This window comes from Hyperoodon ampullatus, assembly GCF_949752795.1.
Source record: "Hyperoodon ampullatus genome assembly, chromosome: 10".
Classification (NCBI taxonomy): Eukaryota; Metazoa; Chordata; class Mammalia; order Artiodactyla; family Ziphiidae; genus Hyperoodon; species Hyperoodon ampullatus.
In genome coordinates this window covers 105,438,897-105,461,004 of record NC_136923.1, presented here as the reverse complement: position 1 = coordinate 105,461,004, position 22,108 = coordinate 105,438,897, and the positions used below count along the sequence as shown (strand labels likewise).

The 22,108-nt window shown below is 44.6% G+C and overlaps 1 protein-coding gene across 1 annotated transcript in view; it reads right to left on the bottom strand.

Annotated features, from left to right (window-relative positions):
• Positions 1-22,108, bottom strand: part of EXOC2 (exocyst complex component 2) — a gene marked incomplete at its 5' end in the record, with an annotated part of 124,321 nt that overhangs the window by 19,215 nt on the left and 82,998 nt on the right. The window contains one exon of the mRNA XM_079713058.1: positions 15,316-15,457. Within this exon, the coding sequence (XP_079569184.1) occupies positions 15,316-15,457 (142 nt within the window). The remainder of the gene's footprint in view (positions 1-15,315; positions 15,458-22,108) is intronic.

Below are 22,108 nucleotides of genomic sequence, written 5' to 3'. Positions count from 1 at the left end.
CAAAATCAGCTTTTGTTGGAACAGAGAATGGGCTTTTAGGTCCAAGTCTTTATGTTTTAGTTTGCGCTTTCTTAAATTAATGACCTTTTCTAAATTGATAAATGTCTTCTTGAAATGTAGAGGATTTTTAAATGAATACCTGGGGTGGAAAGGACACCCTTCACGTGTAGTATATGAACGAATGACATGGCCTCTACAGTTTTCTGTTTTCTTTCTCAGAATCCTTTTTTTTTTTGCTTTAATTAATATATCTCCTAGCTTTTAAGTATGAATAAGAAAACTTTTCCCTATGAAGATAAAACAAAATATCACCAGCAGTGAAAATAACAGTAAAATTATTTCATGGCTTATTTTTTCCATTTGTAGGAAAGGATTTATATTCATAAGAGTTTAGCCTCCATAAACTTCAGAGACAAGGAGCTTTGAAGAGTCCAGTATGGGTAAGGGAATCACAACCTCTCCCACTTCAAAGTTAAAGTCTGATGTATAAAACTACATGAATTATGTAGTCTATGAATTATACTAACCTAAAATATTACAGAACACTTTATACATTTAGCATGAAATACCAGTTTCAACACTGATACACTGAATTTTAGACTTAAAGATATAAAAATTTGATTTAACATTAACATAAATCAAATTCCTTTGTTTCAATTTCTTTTGGCAGAGAAAAACTGTTTTCATTAGAAGGCAACTTCAGTTAGAAAAGTGAAAGTGACAAGAAAGTAGAACTCATTCTACGTATGCAAATGTGTTTCCCACTGTGAGGTGTTACAGTTGTATATAATACTTCATAAAGGTCTGTAGTACTGACAGCTTCAAATTTCAAAATCTCTAGGAGTATTTTTTTTTTCCCCAAGAATGACTTCAATGGAATCAAACTTAATAAATGCTTATGAGAGAAGCCAGGCCAAAGAACGTGGCTCTGGAGCCTGACAGCTTGGTTCCGGACTGCGGCCCCACTACTTAGCCCGTGGCCGTGGATGGACACGCGTGGCCGCTGCAGGTGGCTTGGCCCCCAGCGGCCCCGCCTCTGATGCTGGAGCCATCAAGGCGGAGCAGAGCCGAGTCCCGGTCTCCGCACCGGGCTCCACCCCCAGTGTGAGAAGTGAAGTCCAAGTAGGGCAAGTCTCTGCCATTGAACCAAAGAAAAGACCTTGGAGTCAAAAACAGTGGAGCTGGAATAAAGGGGAAGGCAGAAAAAACATGAAAGCCAAGACTTCACTTGGACTTTAGTCTTCATTGACACAATAATGGGTCTTTTAAGTCAGCATTTGGAGAAGCCTAATTGTGGGGGAGGGACCCACAGGCCTGGCCCGCACCTACGGAACGATGGAGACCCAGCAGGGGGGGCAGCAGGTGGAGGCCAGAGACGTCAGTTTGCACCCCTGGGCGAGCCCGGCTCCCAGACTCCCGCAGGGATGCCTGCAAAGCCACAGGGGGCTCCCTTCATGGACAGGATGTTGCTTCTCTGACTCTAGAGCAAAACCTTCACTCCAACATCTCAGATCCACATCATTTTTTCTCTTGAAAACTTTACTGACAATTACTCAGCTGCTCTTCCATCTTCACTGCCAAAGCTGCTGTTACCACTCTACTGAATTCGCTGCTTAGGGCCCGGTAGCAGGTTTGTGCAGATTCCTTATCGCAAAACAAATGCAACCCTTTACCCTTCCCAGTACCTTCATCATTCAGGACTTTAAACCTCACGAGTCTGCCATGCTTTGAGATGACCCCGAATCAGCCACTGCCGGTCCAGGGAAAGGCAGGCCAGACATGCCCCGGCCTCCTGCCAGCCTCTGCCCGTCTCTGCAGCTGGGGAGCCCGGGAGGCTGGGGTCGGTGGGCCGCGCTCGGGAGAGAGGAAGATGCACCTCAGACAAAGGAAGGCGGAAAGCGCTTTCTAATCCAACTATTTACAAACGGTAGGACGTACAAAGTTACACGGTACTGTCGCCCCTCTGGTCTGACCCATTTCCTCACCGCCCCCATCTCTCCAGTCAGAAGACAAAGTTAGACTCTGGAGACAGAACTGGGCTGAAGACACAGCTGTACTGCTCTGAACAAGCCACAGACTTTTCTTACTCTCCAAGTTTAAAAAATCTGCCCAATAGGGAAAATAGTGTCTTACGCCAATGGGGTTGTGGGGAGGGGGTTCACTCAGGCGTCTCCGCTCTCGGAGGCCCCCCTCAGCACAGGGCAGGGAGAGCAGGAACCACGCGGCCCTCGGGCCCCGGCCTCCACGCGGCACGCCTGTCCCCCGCGGGCAGTGCAGGACCACCCCTCCCACTGAGGAAAAGGGGACTCTGATGAACAGTCCATCACAGTCAATTTTTTTAAGCTTTACATTTAACCACACAAAAAGCATTTCTGAATTGAAATCAACGATTTAAAGGTCTGAGTCTGAGCTGGCTTTCAGAGCTGAGAAAGTACAAAGCGCCGCACAAAGATGTGAGTTTGGAAGAGGTGTCAAGTGGCCATACTTGCTAATCGTGACGTTCTGCTGTCGAGGTTTTTAAGTCTGCAAACAGGAGTTTTCTCCTCTTTTCAAAGTAAGTAGAACTCACACGTAGGGAAGCATGTAACTCCTGTGTACAACGTGATGCTGCGCATGCTCCGCACACACAGGTAACCAGCATCCCGAGGGAGATGCAGCAGGCCCTCCTGCGCCCCGCCCGCCGCACCCATCCCCGGCAGCTCGCCACTACCTGACCTCCACCTCCCCTGGGCAAGGTGCTGGCTTTCACACAGGCAGAGGGATGAACTTCCACAGGAGGAGCACAGTTTGCGGCTCCCCTCAAGGTTACGGCCTGGTTTCGTGTGGGAGGGTCTCCCTGCCACACAGACCTTGACTGGACGAGCACATCACGCTCACGTACCCACCCCACTGCTGGCGGGCGGGCGGGCTCTGGAGCCGCTTCCAGCCTTCGGCTACCTCAGGCAGAGCTGCACTAGAGGCTGCTGTCTGCAGAAACACCCACCCCGGCGCCCTGGGGTGGGGCTGGGTCCCTGCCAAGGTGCTTGGTTGCCCCCGTGGCTCCGCCAGTCTTCTCGCGCGGAGAGGAGAGCAGGGCCCTGAGCGCCACCACACACCCCGCTGTCCACAGCAGTTTAAGTGCCACCTTGCTGGACGGTGGCCCTCGTATCCTAAAGCAGCACGTGCTCTAGTTTAAAGAAAGGGCTTCCACGCCTATTTTCCTTAGCATAAGATGAAAAAGCCACAGCACAAAGGAAAAAGAGAGAAAAGTCCAAGAATATACACCATTTTTTCTTTTCATTAATACAACCCGACCGTGCAGCGCAGGCATGTTCATTCCTTTGACTTCCATCACATCTAAAGTCTCTGAAGGTGTCTTTGTGATTTCATAAGGCCTATCATCACACTCCTTCAGTACGCAAACCTGCTCAGACTGACACGCATTCCCCGTGTAATCCTGAAGTTCTTATTACCGTAATCAGAGGCTGTCACACCATTTGCAATCAGAAATGACAGCAACTGCAAAAATGAAAAATGAGTTTTCAAATGCATCATGTTCACGAATTTACCTTGGTTGTCACTCAAACAGTTTATTAGTATGAGATATTAACAGAAAATTGAAGTAAACTGATCCAAAAGAAAACTCACATCCCAAGTAAACTTCCTGCACAATGTGAAGATTTTATTTGCGTCACCTTTCATTTGCTCCTAGGGACAGGAACTGCTTTGCTGATGTCTTCCTCCCGTCACCTAACACCTAGCCTCAAACCGTCCCACTGTTGGCCTGTTTACCTGGTGGAGAGATGGGGGGTTGGCCCGATTAATCCCCTCACTGATAAACGAGACAGAGAGACAAGTCCCAGTTTTGTCAACCAAGAGTCCTCGGCTTTAGGGGAGGGAAGCAGGTCTCTGAGCCCTTCCAGGCCTGTGGGTCTCCTTTCTACTGTGGACTCCCAGGAAACATTTGAGACGTTATTGTTTTAAAAAGACACACTCACAAGTTTCCCACCGGAATGTGCAGAATAAACAGCCATCAAAATGGCTGATTGTTAAGCTGCACTCCAAGTGGTTACGGGCGGTCGGCCTCTGCTGCTTGTTACTAAGGGAAGATGGTTACGGACGTTTTTGCCTGGTGTTGGGAGAGACACAGACAGAGACGGCATTTCTAGCCCTGGTTGGACAGGCTAGAGGAAGTGAGGCGTCCCAAGGCTGCTCTATGGTTTAGTTTTCTCACCGAGCCCAAAAGGTGTGCATCCTCCTCTCTTGGACGAGAGCAAGCTTGGCAGGTTCTGGGTGTGCGGTACGGTCAGGCCGTGATGCTCCCCGGGCGCACAGGACCTGGGCCAGGCCATGAGGGTCAGTCTGGTGGAGGAGTCCCTTAGATTCTGTTAACCACTGACTAATACATCAAAGCACTTTTGTGTTAAGAAGTCGAAATACAACATTTGGAATCATATGAACCTCAGCTTTCTATTGTGATAAATAATGTTTTAAGTAACTGGGAAAGTGAACACTTGCCACCATTTTCAGGTTAAAGCAACCATTTGGAGTTGTCTGCTCACTATGCTACCAATGCACCCCATCCATCCAAACACTGAGACTACTACAGCACTCCACTAAAACCTGCAGCTAACGCCGAGAGCAGAGGCATTAAAGTTAATCAGTGTTCTGCAGCCGTCTTCTTTATCAGAACTAGGGGAATATGAGCCATGGCTTTGGTTCTGTGGAAATTAACGTAGCTACAACATCTAGGCTAAACTCACGAAAATGACGGCCCAATGCCCTGTCGGTCGAGCTGTCAGTGCCCCCAGCGTGGTGCCGGTGTGCTTGCTGGCTGGGCTGTGGCCAAACAGAGGGGCCAGCCCAGCTGTCAGCTCCCTGTGCCCGGGCACTGGGCCTTCACTGGCTCTCAGGTCATGCCCCGAGTCGGAGACCAGAACAAAGGCAGACCCTCCAGCGCCCTTTAAAACTCCTCACACAGGACCGTCTGAAGACAAATACTTGTAAGTTCAGAGTGAGCATTAACCTCCAAGGCAGCCAAGGTCACAGGGAATAAAATAGCTGGGATGAAGAAAGCAACGCCAAAATGGTAGGAAACATATGAGTATCCGTTACCTTGCTGTTTCCCACAGCACACACAGTTGTGAAGTGTGTAAACGAGTTTTAGAAGAAGACTCTTAGGTCATGATCAGACAAAATCAGGTGAAGTGAGGAAAAAAAATCCCTAACACTGTCCATAGGACATATGCTCGTCATTACAGAATATCCATGCAGCTTTCCTAAGGCCTCACTGGCCAGAGGGGACACAGCCCGTCATGAGCCAACGGGCAGGAATGTGACGTTAAGCAACAGGCCAGTTGGTGCGACCTGAAGGGAAGCGACGGTACCACTGGGACACAGAGCCACCAGGTAATGTGGTGCCTGTCCAATCATGGACAAGCAACGGACTTTTGGGTGCAATTTAACGAGAGTGAGAGGGATTACAAAAAAGCCAGGGGGCCCCTAGGAAGGACAGAGACACAATGTGGAAAGAGCAGAAGAAAGTGAAGAGAGAGGAAGTTTTTCTGTATTTCATATCATTTCAATGCCATCCAACGGCTGGTTCCACGTCTGGGAGGAGAAGGCACACACTGGGTGGGACAACTGGACCACAGAAAGCAGGGAAGACCCGGGGCCCATGGTGGGGGGCACTCCCAGCCAGAGAGGGAACAGCTTGATTATTAAAACAACAGTGACTATGACAATGAATTGAAACTCATGAAATATGCTCAAGGTATGAATTAATGGAGATAATTAAAAAAACACCTTGTTCATCACTTTTAATAAAAAAAACCACAAGGGAACCAACTTATTCTGAAAACTCTAAATAAAGAGAAAAATCAAACATTTATCCTGCCTTTCCTGTATGAACTGTACTTCAGAGTAACTAAAGAGTTGATGAAAATTTTTTTTTAATTTTGTGCTCCAGCTACCAATCATTAGTTTGCAATCTCTAAGGAAACAACAGATCATGGCAACAATTACCCATGGTGCTAAAACCATTAGATGACAAGTTTATGACAAAATTTTAAAGGGTGGAACAAGCTGATAACACTTGAATCCAGTTTTCAATCTTAATATCAGAAACAGGGAGACAATCAAATGAACTGCTGGTGGCAGAAAACAAAATTGAACCTGAAACTGATAAAGCTTCTTTATTAACCACAAGTTCATAGGAAACACAAGGGACAGAGGAACATGTGAAATGACACCATGAGGAAACAATAAGAAAAATCCAGAAAGTGAGAATATCTATAGAACCACCTGATTTAGCCAACAAATAAGCTGAAGAGGGGGCCCTAGAGAAGGAAAAAAGAAAAAAACTTAAGAGACACAGCAAGTAAAAGCAACACATAGACCTTGACAGAATCCTGATCTGAGCAAACTATCTAAAATAAAGCTCTTATGAGAATGCTGGACACTGACTGGATATTTGCTAAAATTAATGAATTATTATTTTTTCCAGATCTGATAATGGTACTGAGGTTATGTTTTTAAAGAAATCAGTCCTTATCTGATCTGTGTGTAGATGAAATGATCCTTCATCTGGAGGACGGGGCAGAAGACTGGCCCTGCAGAAGCTGCCACGAGGTCAGGAGCTGCACTTCCCTGCTCTATTGTGATAAATGTCTAGGAATGTCCAAAATAAGTTTAAACAATGGCCTTTGCAAAACAGCACGTTAGTTTACCCTGGTGCCAAACAGCTATCAGTTTAAGACACAATAAAATAAATACTTCAACAGATAAAACATGCAATGAAGAAAGTATGTAGGGCCACAGGTCCTCTCAAGGTTAATACATTTCACACTGAATACCATCAGAGCCAACATTTAGCTTTACTGAAAAATGCTTGGCAGACAAACTGTAACCAAATGTCCGAAGCATTGTATAAACGGTTTCACAGCACTGACAATGATGCATGAAACTGCTTATAAGAAAGGAGAAAATGGCTGGGAAAAAAGTGAAGTTAAATGATGAAAGTGTGATTTAAAAAAAGATGACTGACTAGGACCATCCTCCTTTGAAAAATGTAAAATTGCTTTTCTCTCATAAATAGATGAAATACAAGTTTATTAATATCTACCTGACAGTATGTTTTAAATGAAATTAAGAAAAACAGTCCAAGGAATTGATAAAACTACTCCTTCTGAGAAGTTCAGTACCGGGAAAGACTACTGACTTGGATGTCTCTCTTTAAAGGTGGAGTTCACGTGACTGGCATCTGTTTCGATCAGAAGCAGATGTGATAGTGTGCCAAAGTACCCCATGACAAGGGCGCAGGAAACCTGTCGAAGACAGGCACGAGAGGACAGCCGTGTCACTGGGTGTTACCACCTGTGTTCCACATTCGAGAAGAGATTTCTAGAGTGTCCAACAAACGGCACCAAGAATGTGACACTCGTAAGGGCGCCCTCAGAATTCTGCACGCCTCAGTCTTCAGAATAGTTCTGGAAACGTGAAATGACATTCAGAGGCCTTTGGTGTTAGGATTTTCTCATTTTATACATAGATATAAAATTTTATAATATTCTAATTATTTCTAAATGGGTAGTCCACATGTTATTTTTAGTAACCGTTTTCTTATGTAATCAACCAAAGTTCTCTTCTTTAACATTAGCTGAATTAAGAGACAATTCAATCTGACATTCTGTTGAAAATACCTACCAGGGTAAAAACTGAACTGTAAATTAGTATTTTACTTGCTTGAGTAATTTCCGCCAAGGTGTTTCTCATTCACCAACCAACTGATGGACCAAGTCTGTCAGGGAAGGATCTCCCAGTGCTGGGCACCACCGAGGGCTGCGGGCATGGAGCGGGGGTGGCCTGGGGGCCTGGAGACAGTGGGGTGGGGCTGAAGGGGAGCGTGGGAGGGGGCGAGGCCCTGAGGGCTGGGCCCCCCCACCCAGAAACCAGAGGCAGGCTGTGGGCTGCGGAGGGAAAGACGTCTTTGAGTCCCCTCCTTTTCTACAGACCGTCTCTGTAACTGGCCCTTGAACTGCTGGCCGCAGTATTTTATTTGCAATAGGAATTAATATTTAGATTCTGAAGTAATTCTGCTTCCTTGTTTATAAGTGGAACAATTTTGTTTGCTGAAATCAGCCCCTATCTCTTGTCCGCACACCCAGAGCCAGCCACCTCTTGCTGGAAGTTCACGTCTGGTGCTTTAAAGGAGAACGGTGTCTCCCCGCCCTTCTGGTTTGAGTGGGGCTTCCCAGAGGGAGGGACAGACTTCGTCCACCTTTGGCGGGGTCAGCAGTGCATGGGGGTTTGTCCCCTGCTTCTTCGCTATCTTCGCTACCCCTGCCCGTGGGAGGTGGCGAGCAGGCAGAGGGGCTGCTTCTCGGAGGGGCTGGGCTCTCACTCTGACCCTCCGGCACCGGCCTTCTCACCTGCTGACTCTTGCGTCTTATTCTTCAGTCGGTTCGAAATTTGGACAGAGAAGAAGACGGTTATTCATCGGGACTCCCCAGGCCCCAAGATCCAGACGGTGTTTCTCCTTCTTTCCCTCTGTGCAGGCGGAGGCAGTGATGGGGCCGGAGTCCCTTCTTTCCCCTCCTCCCTGATACCGGACACGACGACCCATCTGTCAGGAGGATCCAGAAAGCAGGGTCGCAACAGCCGTGTTCCAGCATTTAGCAAACTCCCCGAGAACTTTCAGAAAAAGATTCTCCCTAGGCGTGGTTACAGTTTAACAACTAATGAGATGAATGTTTAAATGGAGGTGCTGATCTGATGAGATGAGTGGCAGGCAGCCTGGCCACTACCTCAGAGTTCTTCATGCTAACTAAGTGCCATTAGTTAGAGGTAAGTGCAGTTAGCTCGCTCAAATACAAGGATCCAGTTAAAATCACAGGAGTATTAGGAGAAAAGTGTTGGGGGAAGAAAACATAGAATAACCAATCAAGATACTCTTCGCGTGGCAGTGGAAATATATTTTCTTTAGGTAACTGCAAAGAACGATGATAACTTAAATAAGAGATGATCAGACGGTCAACGAACAGCACAGAAGTTATTTTTCACATTCCCTCCTCCCCCAATAACGCACTGGATTTTAACTTTAAAGGATTAAAAAAAATACCTCAAGGGCTCCAAGATGATATAATTTAAAAAAATAAATGGATATAAAAATCACAAGAGAACGACGGATCTATTTTAGTTTTTTTGCCACCTCATGCTGTGATCTTTTTCACCAAAACACCTGCCCTCACACATACCGCCAACCACCCCATAACAAACAGAGAAGCACACACCACAGGTACAGACGCCAAGGTTACGACGTGGTCTCGGGATCTGCCCTGGCAGTGCTGGTGCCAGGGCTCCCCCACAGGGCGGGGGGGCAGTGCTGGTCCCTCCTGAGTCCCGCCCTGCTCTCCTTGGTGCCACTGGGAGCAGGCCACATGACTTGAGGGGGGACACGGGTGCATCCCAACTCCCCCGGGTCAGAGCCACCATCTCACCTCACACGCAGCACCACCCTCAGCTTCTCTACCACATTTTAACCTTGGAAGCAGGAACAACTCGGGAAACATGTAGAGTGCCTCGGATGTAACAGACTTGATAATACTGGCTGAATTTGTGAATGAAAAGCAAATTCTCTATCTGTCCACGAGAGGAATATTTTATTACAGACTTCGAGTAGTCTCAGTATTCCAAATACTGGATCTGACATACGATTGATGTGGAAATCGTTCTGCTCCGGGTTCCATGCATCCCACACAAGCAGTCGGCTGACCACATGAACACCCGGCACTCCACTCACTCACATCACCGATGACATAAATGTCTTCCCTCCTCCTGATAATGTCAATGACTACAATTAATAAAAAGGCCTTTTGAGTTAAAAATCAGTTAAGTACTTTACCTTTATAAAAATGGTTAATTCTAAATTCATTTATTAAGTATCTTTAGGAATATATGTAAACTGGAATGCCTTTTAGATAGAACACCAATATTTGAGAAAGTTTTAAGAAAGATTATTTTTCTTATTTAATATGTTTTAAAGATATGAACTTCCACGTGTATTCGTAAATGAAGACTAAGACTATTCTCAATTTAGCTAAAACCTATCAAATGCAAATACTCAGAGCTCTTAATAACTGCAGATAATAATAACGACACAGTCAGTTAAGTGACTCAGAACTAACCAGAATAATCTTTCCTGCCATATATACAAATAAAGAGGTGATCATTTAAATATCCAACTGTCAGGTTAAAAAAGCATAGCTATGGGGCTTCCCTGGTGGCGCAGTGGTTGAGAGTCCGCCTGCCGATGCAGGGGACACGGGTTCGTGCCCCAGTCCAGGAAGATCCCACATGCTGCGGAGAGGCTGGGCCCGTGAGCCATGGCCGCTGAGCCTGCGCGTCCGGAGCCTGTGCTCCGCGACGGGAGAGGCCACAACAGTGAGAGGCCCGCGTACCGCAAAAAAAAAAAAAAAAAAAAAAAAGCATAGCTATGGCTTTAACGAATATCTCTTCTTGAATCATGAAATTAATCAACTGGATTTTTTAAAAAAATCACCACAAACAGTATCAGAAACTAAACTTATTGCTAACTACAGCAATAAACAATCGGTTACCTACGTGATTTGTAAAATTCAGTTTCGGATGAAATTTTGGACATGAAAATTCTAAGGATAATACTAAAGTTGTTAATTGAAATTATTTTGGAAGACTGAAGTCAAACTATTTTGGCTGTTCACCTTACACGAGGTCTCAAAACTTCAGTTGTCTTTAAAGAAACTAAAAATCGCTATATGACTATGCGAGACTGAGGTTCAGTTGGGGATCACGAAGTCAAAGCTACACCAAGAACAGAACTAAATACGGTTTATAAAAGTGAAACCAAAACCAACAATTTCTAAGAGGCTTTGGAACCAGAGAAATGGTAAATGAATGGCTGACAAAGCAGTGGTGTGTGCGTCTGTTCCGGAAGTTTATCTGAAAGACAGAGCCACAGGACTCAATGCCACAAGGCCAGCAGAAGCTTAATTTTGTATAAAAAGTGGCCCCGATAATGATGACATCATTTTGTATCCATCATCACTCACGCCGAGGGCTGGGAAGATGGGAAGTGGCAGAGAAAGGACCCCAGGTCCCTTCAAGGCAGGATCTGGATAGTCTGAGTCAGTCACCCACCTGGAGGCAGCGGGACCCAAGACCCTAAGAGCCTGGCACTGCCCACCCTTCCCACACCCTTGTCCTCACAAGGATTGAGCCAAACACACCTCAACTGTCCCTGAAGAGCACAGCGACGCTGCGCAGAACTGCTCACGTGTCAGGTATCCCTGACGTGCGTGTTTTAATTCAAATGCAATGGCTCAAGATTTAGGGATTGCACAAAGCTTCCACAGGAAGCAAGTGCTAACATGCTCACTTCGGTTAAACAAATATGAACACCCACTGTGTACTATTTATTAAAAAGTGAACAAGAAGATTAATGGAAACGAGAACATCGCGATTTACTTTCCTATCGGAAAAACAACTGAGAACAATCACTGTGAACCACAGAGCAAGTACTCAGAAGATAAACTGAGACATGACCCGCACGTTACTGAGGCTGTAACCTGTGAACTCCCAACCTCAGCTCGCAGCACAGGAGCCGCAGGCACAGTGACCGCCCACGTGCAGGACTCAAGAGCAGGCCGGGGGGCGGGGGGCAGGGAAGCCCCCGGAGGAGGCATGGGAAGGGCCGGGAGCAGGACAACAGCGGGCAGCGCCCGGCCCAGAGGGTAGGTCTGAGCCTGAGGCGAGGGGTGGCCTGAGGGTTGAGCAGGGGAGCGGCGGGTGGGCCTGGCAAACAGGTGAGCGGCCGGGAACAGGAAGACAGGTGGGGGCTCAGGCGACATGGGGCATCCTGGTAGGAACTGAGGGTGGTGGCCACAGAACCAGGGCACAGAGAGGAGCGGGAGCCCCGGCTGACCTGGCTGGTGAGGAGGGTGCGGAATGTCCCGGGGGAGTGCATGTGTCTATGCGGGAGGGAGACCTGAAGCTCAGAGCAGAGATCAGGCTGCAGACGTGGACACTGGAGGCACCAGCCACTCCTGCCAGTGGATGAAACCACGCAGAGTCCGAGGAAAGACTAGCAAGCCCAGAGGAAGCCAGCGTCCTGGGGACGCCAGGGTGCAAGGCTAGGCACGGGAAGGAGACTGAGGGCCACCCACCAGCTGTGGGACCACAGGGGCCGCAGGAGGGCCATCTCTCCCAGGGAGAGGGAGCAGCCTGGGAGCACTCCGATCATGGAGAGCACAAAAGCGAGCATGTCCACGGACCCAGCCACGGCACAGAGGTGGAGTCGCAGGGGTGCCGGAGATGCCGGGAGGACACGAGAGGACATGGGGCCTCACATGGAATCTCTGAGGAACCACCCAGCCGACTTTCTGAAGCTGGGCTATAAAGAGGAGTGTGACGGGGCTGTGAGTACAGTTAGGGGGACCAGAGCTTAGGGTTCAGTGCCTATTGTCCTAGCCACCCCTCCCCGACCCTCAGGAGATAATAAGTACTTTGTCTGTCTTAGGATAGTTGAAATTTAGAAGATGGTAGTAAGTATTAAGTGATAATCATAGGTGAGGCAGAGGTTAGGCACACAAATGACTGAAACCGTTTGCAAGGAGTTAAAACATTTAGGATGTGCATGTGTGCATGTGTACATACGTATGTGCGAGTGTGTGCACACATGTGTGCACGTGTGCAGGGCCTGCTGTATAACGACTCCTTCATTTGTGAACTGGGGATTGGTTAACTGCACAAGAGCTTGGTGCAGCAGGGCCCATGTGAGGTAATTCATACATGTCACAGGGGAAGGAGAGAGGCCCCCAAGGGGAAGCAACAGCCAGGCTGGTCTGCAGAGGCTAGGGGCCAAGCACAGACCACAGCTGACTACTGGGTATTGTTCCCTTGAGGAGAAAATGGAGAGATTTTATTGAAGAACATTCAGCAATCTGACCCTTGGAATTCTGAACCTTTCAGTCACTGCTCTATAAAAAACTTAAATGATGAGAAGTCTGGGAATGTGAAAGGAATCTCCTCACATCTTTGTTTAAAAATTTCCCCAAAACAGGGAAATAAAAAACAGATACAGAAATACATCTATTACGTTCGTGTACTGAAGAGTTACAAGAGAGATTAAAAGGACCCTAAAACAACCTTGCTCACACAGGGGAACTTCCTGGGAAAGCACTTGCGTGGGAGGGGGCCCCGAGCGGAGCAGGCGTGGGCCCGCCGGGAGTGAGGCGGGGGGGCAGCGAGGACACGGGCATGGCTCCGTGGGAGCTGCAAGGGGTCCCCAGTTACTGAACAAATCTTCACGAGCAGGCACCACGCACCATGCCGGAGTCTAGACAAGGGAGACACAGAACCCGGGAGGCAAGATCCTCTGTTTGTGAATTTGCAAATTCGTGATAAACTTTTGTGGTGGCATGTTTCACCTGAACTGATAAGGATCTTGTTATCACTCCTAATCTAATATTCACCTATTTCTCTGCAGGGATCTCTACTGGGGATATAACATAATATGTGGTATGTGCACTATGTTACCTTCCTGAAGTCCAAAGATATTGAAACTGCCAAAGTCATCTAGCCCAAGAGTTTTGAAAAGGATGGTAGATCAAAAGTTCCAGAGGCTGTTGAGTTCAAAAGTTCCAGAGGTCTGTTCACGTGGAGTCAGGAACCCGGCTTACACAGAAGGTGCATTTCATCACCCACCTTGGATAACTGACCACTACCCACGACCTCACGGATTTGGCTTTAAGAAACTCAACCAACACAAAGGAAGGTGCTGGAACCACATGTACAGCCTTCTCCCTTGTAGATAATGATCTTACACATAAAATACATGTAATTCCCACAGGTTAAATCTAAAATGCCATGCCTACTCTCCACTGGCCGTGTCACCTCTGCAAGGTGGATGGCTGGTGTCCTGATATTTAAGTAGAGGCCTGAGGACAAAAGGACGGATAAGGGAGGATTACTGTCTAAGCAAAGGGAAGGACCTGGAGGAGGATGTGGGAAGTCTGGGCCACAAGAGGCACAGTGTGCTGGAGGCGGATGGAGGGGCCGCAGGGGGCGGGTGCCGGACTCAGCGCTGCCCGCTCTGTGGATTTTATCACGAGTGAGCAGGAAAATGCCATAAAAATTTTAAGCAAGTTACTGGTAGGCTCTGACTTAAACTGTAAAAGGATATATTTGGGATGTGAACTGTAATCCAGTTTGGACACAGAAAAACATGGGTACACAAGAGTAATGGCATTACAGGAAAAAGATCAATTATGGTCAGCTGTAAGCAAAGGCTCGTATGTCTATAGACGGTGATTTCAGGAATTAAATACCTGCAGTCACATAAAATATTACTGATTTAATGATTCTGGCTCTTAGCTTAGAATTTTGGCATCACTGTATCGTTACCCCTAATATGAAAAATAACAATAAAAACCAAAGGTATTAAAGAGTAAACAATGTTATCACCATCTAATAAAAGCATCACGTAAGAAAAATGACAGGTGATCACAACGATTAGTTGAAAGAATGAAGGTAACAACCTGCCAGCAGGTCACTGGTACAGCCACACTCGCCTCGAAGAACCGACGTCTAACATGAACAGAACCATTTCCATGTCATGCTACATCGACATAACGATGTTAGTAGGTTGCCTGGCTTTATGTAATCTACAGTACTTCATACAAAGAAACAACTATTTGATCAATCAAAAAGTTTATTTCATTCCACAAGCAATAGTTAGTTCTAAAATACATATTATGAAGTGATTTAAGTGACTTTCATTTGATGTCAAAACGATAGTACTGGAACTGTCAGTCATCCTTCTCCAGTTGAATTTTCTTTGCTAAATTATTATAATCATCTTACTCCCATACGTTTTCCTTGTATATTTCACCTTTTTGGCATCAGTAATTGGGTCTTCCATAGAAGTGACCAAACGTCTTAAGTAAATTTTTTGATGAAGGTTGCAAGGTCATTGCATAAAACTGTCACTCACAGTCTATTATTTCTATGCAGTAAAGAAATATCATAGGAAGCAAGTGTGCGTTACTGAGATGATCACACATTATGAGGTGTAATTAATTATTCTCTGGAATTTAAGAATATCTTTAACCATTTTAAGTACTAATAACCCCAAGCTATCAAAAAATGGGTAAGCTAATAAAAATTTAAATCAACCTCTCAGTAAACATGAAAAAAAATGGGAATAAAAAGAAAAGCATCTTCAGCCTGTACTGAGAAAAGGAAATCCATATTTACCCCTCTGGATGCACCTAGAGACTTCAGTAACCTCAAACCACCCACCTGTCGGGGGCAGGCAGTCCTTCCAGTCGAAGTAGCCTGCGTAAATTCCAGGTTCTAAGGAGCCAACGATGGGGTCTGCCTTCAATTCAATGTAGTTTTCAAAGAGTCTTTGGTCCAACTCTTTCAGTGAGGCCATGCTAACCTATAAGCACAAATAAGAGTAATTATGAGCTGTCTGCTTGAGGGTGAAGAAAAAAGTAAAACAATGTAAATAAGTACTTCAGTAGATTTTAACAGTTTTTACCAACTTCCTACAAAAAGGCAAGATTTTTATTTTACTTTCAGTAATAAGACCACTCTAGTGCAGTTGTGTAACAAGATAAGAATTAGTCCTCTGTATAGACCAGGGGCCGTCTTCACAAGAAGGTCAGCCCACATGAACTAGTTCTTGCTGGAAGAGCGGGTCAGTGTCAGCCTTGCGCGTCCATGCCTGGTCTCACCAGCACCCAGGGGCCAAGGACTTGCAGAGGGGGCGGGCCGAGCCCTCAACATGGGAGGAGTGAGAATCTGGGGAATGCAGGGTCGGGGCCAGCAGTAGACTGTACTAGAGGTCGTAGACCATACAATACAGCATGAAAAGATACCAGGAAAAAAGAGCACAACTGTCCTTTCAATGCATACTATAAAGCTATCATAGTATATGTATAATTATAGTAATAATGAACACAATGTAATATACTCAGTAAGAGACAGATCATCTCCCTGAAGATAACAGTTAAAACTACAAAGCCTCTGGGAAAAAGAAATTCAGGTCATTGGAGCAGGTAAAGATTTTGACAGGATATGAAAGACATTAAACATTTTAAAAAGTAGATAAATCTCATCAAAATTTAAAATTTCTACTCAAAGAATATATATCTGATAAAGATGTACACAGATTTCTAACATCACTAATAGAAAGGTAAACAACCCAATTAACAAATGAACAAGTGAACTGAACAGGCACTTCTAAAGAAGGTACCTGAATATGAACAGCTAAGTGCATAAGAAAGATGCTTAACATCACTGTTTATCAGGGAACGTCAACAAAAGCCAGGAGATGGGCTAAAATAAAACAGAATGTGAAGTGGTAGTGAGCAAGTGGGGCACCCGGACACTCACACGTTGCTGGCTGAGTGTAAAGGATATCCCCACTTGGGAATACTCAGAGGTTCTATCAACTTATTTCATGACCAGCAATTCCACTTCTAGGTATATATGTAAGATAAGAGAGTAAAAATGTCCACAGAGAGACTTTTACAGCAGTGCCCACAGCAACTTTATTCATAAAGACCTAAAACTGGAAACAACCCAAAGCCCATTACCAAGAATGAGTAAGCAAAATGTTACCTAAACTCTGCAATAAAAGAAATAAATTAGTAACAGACACACAATTTGGCTGAAGCTCAGAAATGATTAGGTCTGAGCAAAAGCAGCCAGACACAGAAGACTACAAATTTTATGGTTCCACTTTACATGAAGTTCAAGAAAAGGTGAAACTAACCTGTGCAGACAGAAGTCAGACAGTGGTGAGAGGGGTGCCCATGCAAGTGTCCCACTGCATGGGACGTGGCCCAAGGAGAACATTTTATACTTTGATCTGGGTGGTGGGTACTGTGCAAAAAGTCACCCATCTATATACACTTAAGATTTATATGTTTTACTGTATATAAGGTATATCTCAATTTAAGAAAAAAGGTTGAAAATAAATGTATGCACAGATAGGTACCAGGCAAATGGAACAATGAGAATCAACGATACTCACCTCATAAATTTTTTTGTGAGGATTAGAAATGATAATTTATGAGCCTTGTGTAGCACATTTAAAATACATAATAAATGCTAGCAGCTATGATTATTATTTTTCAAATGCCCTGTTCATACCATCTGAGAAGCACAGATGTCAGCTGAGTTCACCTGACACTATTTGAAATGCAAGGATGGGGTCTGTCTATCATGAACCCACCACCTGAGAGTGATGGATGAAAGTTACGTGAAAAAAAACTCTGTTAGGAAGGAAACCACAGTCCAGTAGGGCAGACAGACAAGAAAACATACGAAAGACAATGTTCACGGAATGTGGCTGATAAGGAAGCAGAGGGAGCAAGAGTGACCAGGGCACTGCTAAGGGGCTGAAAAGCTTCTCAGGGAAGGTGGGGCCAGACGGCTTCCAGGCCAGCCGTCTCTAATGGAAAAGGGGAAAAAAGGGTGCTAATTCAACAGTTATGTAATTAGAAATAGGTGTTCTCATACAGGTTTGAGCTGTGCAGGTCCACAGATATGTGGATTTTTTTCGGTAGTAAATACTACCGTACTGTACGAACCTGCAGACAGGGAGGGCGGATACGGAGGGCTGACTCTAAGTTACACGACTGGGTGGAGGGTCAGCACCGTAACCCCAGTGCATACGTAGTTCAAGGTCAACTGTAGTTCAACAACCAGTAATAACGTGGAGAAATATGGAGTGTGTTAGGAGGCAGCATTTTAGAGGCTTGTGATGATCTACCAGCTCTCTCTTCGGCAGCAATGTGCAGGTCAAGGTGCTCTGATGTCACACGTGGTCACGGAGGGCACGTCCAGGAAGAAAACGCGGATGGCGGATGCCCTGCTTCCCCGGTGTCTACACAAGGGTCTGTAGCTCACTCAAAATAGTTAACAAAACGTAAAATCATCTCATTGTTGTGATTTAATGTTTCCAACTTAAATTTTCTGGTTTACTATTTAAAAAACTTTTTGGAAGGAATACTTCTAAAAAAAATAAGTTTCTGAGAAAGAAAAAAATAGCAGGAAAAAAGCCCTGTTATTTTCATTTCAAAGATGACAGAAAGAGTGCATTTAACTGAGCCAGCTCTACAGAAATAAACTCATCAAACTATAATCAGAATCTCTAGGCAAGTGAATCTGGATTACTAGTTTCAGTCAAATTAATATATTTTAAATTCTTTACAAACAGATGGCGGGACAGTGAACTGACATTCCTTCACGTTACTGAACCATAACTTGTCAAATGTGGACAAAATAAATGCCAAGTAAATAGTTAATTTTAAAAAATAAACCTTTAATCCCTAGTAGAGGTGGCACTATTAAAACAAAAAAGCAAGCTGTGATAAAGCAGGACATCCTGTCACTCTGACACAGAAGGACCACCTGGACGTGCTGTCGGGAGCCACTTCTCCTCATCTTCCTTCTGCCGTGGTTCTAACCTGTGACTGATTATGATCTATATATTCTCCAACTGTTCGTTTTCTGTGAATTTTTTATAATCAAGTTAACCAGCTCACATCCCATTAATCAGGCTTCACCCGACTGCAAAAGTCCCTCTCCGTTTACTTGACTATAGCCTGCAGCTGACTTGGCCACCTACCCAGAACCATCTGAGGGCCACTGGAAAGCACTTTACCACCACCATCTCCTACACTGGTATAATGTTTCAAATTGTACTATTCCAGAGTAAGTTAATTGTTTTCCCTGACTTAGTAACAAAAACCAGAAAGAGTTTCTGGAAATGAAAAACAACTTTAATAAAATGTCAATAGACAGCAAATTTCAGCAAGATTAGACATAACAGAAGCAGCAGTGGATGAGAAGAGAGAGCTGAAGAAATATTCCTAATCATTACAGAGTATTTAAAGATGAGGGAAAAAACATGAAAGAAGAAGGTAAGACACATGGAGAATATAAGGTCTGATATGATCCAACAGGAATTCTTGAAGGGAGAAAAGAGTGAACAGGGGAGAATTTTTGACAAGGTAATGGCTGAGAATTTTCCAGGACTGCTTAAAAGTATCAATCAGAGTCAAGGGAAGAAGGCAAAAAAAAAAAAAAGTCATACCATGAGACACATCATAGTTGAACTACAGAATGCTAGAGGTGAAGAAAATATCTAAAAAGTAGCCAAAGAGAGACTGTACTACATCTTTCTCAGTAATGGACAGATTAAAGACCACACAAACAAACAAAAGGAACAAATATGAACAATTCACACACTTTGGGTCTAACAGACACAAATGGAACCTGGTATTCAAAACTGAAGGACAATCTTTTCAAGCAAGGTAGAATATTTAAGAAAACTCACCATGTATCATCTGCAAAGCAAGTTTCAACGAAGTTAAAAACATGATATTCTGACATCAGAACACTTAAGTCATAAATCTCTAACAAAGAAAAAGCTAACTCCCAATATGGAAACTAACGGCTCCCTCAATTTGGAAATTTAAAATCACACCTCTACACACTGGTGTGTCAAAGGAAAACACACAATTAAAATTGGAAAATACAAACTGAACAATCAGAACACCATGTGTTAGCATGCGGCACACCACTAGAGAGAGGGAAATTCATAGTCTTAAATGTTCATATGAAAAAGGAGAAAGGTTTGGAATCAGTGAGCTGTGTAAACAAAACAATTAAGCTCGGCACCCAAGTTACTGCCTCAGAAAACAAGGATGTGAAGAGAGATCAGTGAAGACAGAGGCTGGTTCTTGAAAAGATTCTGGCAAAGCTGATCGGAAAAAAGACTAAAATATTAAGCATGCAACATTAAGTATAAAAGGGGGTCATAACTGTAGATGCAGTTGAGATTGCAAGAATATGGAACTATTATAAAACAATTTTATGCCAATACATTTGAAAATTTAGGCAAAATGGACAAAGTCCAAGAAGAACCCAGATGACCCAAATTAACAAGAGGAAACAGAAAGCCTGAATGGTTCTTTAACCATTAAAGAAAATGAACCAGTCATTAAAAACTGTCTCACAAAGAAAATACAGCCCCAGAAAGTTTTACCAGAATTCTTCTAAGTATTCGGATAACAAATACTGTAATTCCAACTCTATATAAACTCTCAGAAGAAGAAAAAAGGAGACACTCTAATTTATTTTACAAATTAGCATAACCTACATGCAGCAACATGGATAAACCTCAAAAACAGTACTGAGTAGAAAGAGGAGTCATAGAAAAATGCATGCCTATGATCCCACTGATGCTATTTAAAACTCAGAAACAGGTAATAGTAAACAACGTGTTAATCAGGAACCACAAAATGCAGAAGTGACTCTCTACGGGGAGGGAGGTGATGAAAATGTGCACCGAGGGTCCTGATCACGACACTGCATTTCTTCAGCTGCAATTTCTTCTAATTCACATCTACACAAGAGCTATTCCTCTGTAGGGATAAAACATTTCATATAGAAATATTTGAAAAGAATTTAGTTGAGAAAAGAAGCAAACCAACATTAAACTAGTCACAATGCGAGGTGTCAAGTGCGATCCCAGCATCTGAAGGAAGCATCCCAAGAAGAGCAGAGGCCCTCACCAGTGCGTGCTTTGGGAGAACAGGGCAGGGCCATGCCACAGGAGGCTCTCTGTGGGACGAGACACCTGTATCTGAGACGGGAGTTGAAGGACGATGCAGAGCGAAGGGACTTAGGGCACAGAGCGTCAGGGAGCGAGGCTCTTGCGAAAGCACAGTGGTTGGCTGATGAAGGGCCGGGCCTGAGCAGGAAGAGCCAACCAGAGGGGTGGAGACGGGTTCAGAGGACGGCTCATCAGCCGTCACGGGAGATGGAGGCCAGAACACCTCCAGGGCCCAGCTGGCCGCCTGAGACAGGACGCACAGAAAGGGGGTGGCATGAAGGAGGAGGGCCATTTTGGTTTGGACACAATGACCTGATATCCCAGGGGAACTTCCAGCAAAGAGGTCTCGTAGGAAACAGATCTGAAGCCCAGGAATGGCCTGCAGGTTAAAGATCACCGGCACCACTGACAAAGGGACGGAGGGAGCAGATGAGATGAGACTGAGGAGGGCCCCGGGGCACCAGCATGAGGACAGAAATGGAAAGAGGGGCGGGGTGAAAGACAACTCCAGTGGTTGAATTTTATCTGCCAGGGTTCAAGGTTTTGACTTTGGACCCCACATCCTGCCCAAGTGGTGAACCAATGGTTTTACTCACTTATGCCCTGCACGTCTCCAACTTTCCAAACAGACTTTGAGCTTCTCTCTCATCTCTGAAACAACATCTATGTGAAAAAACAGCAGCACTACGTATAACGGCCAAGACTTGAAAGCACCCAAGTGCCCAATGACAGATGAACAGAGAAAGAAGATGTGGTCTCTGTATACAATGGAATACTACTCAGCCATAAAAAGAATGAAATTCTGCCATTTGCAGCAACACAGATGGACCTGGAGGGCATTATGCTTAGTGAAATAAGTCAGACAAATACCAGATGATATCACTTATATGTGGAATCTAAAAAAAGACAACAAACTAGTGACTGAAACAAAAAAGAAACAGACTCACAGATATAGAGAACAAACTAGTGGTTACCAGTGGTGGGGGGGAGGTACAAACTACTGGGTGTAAGATAGTCTCAAGTATATACTGTACAACACGGGGAATAGAGCCAATATTTTGTAATAACTGTAAATGGAGTTTGACTTTTAAAAGCTGTATTAAAAAACAAAGTTTTAACTAGAATAAATAAATAAAAACAGCAGCAAAAAAAAAGAACTATATACAATTAAGCTAAAAATAATCAAATATGTAAATATGGTACCCATGGTTCAAGTGACTCAAAAACCTTTAAAACTGATTGCTGTAAAGGACCTTCCCTGGACATATTTAAAAAAAGAAAAAGAAAAAACCCTGTCCTTTCTCCACCTCCATGTTGGAATACCTGAAAGAGATTTAGGGGCTTCAAATAAAAGCTCAGTGAAGCATTTCATGCCAGACTTTAATGGCCATTATGACTACATTCCTGAGTCGGTCAAAAATCTGAAATTATCCAAACTCTAAATTAGATAATTCCTTT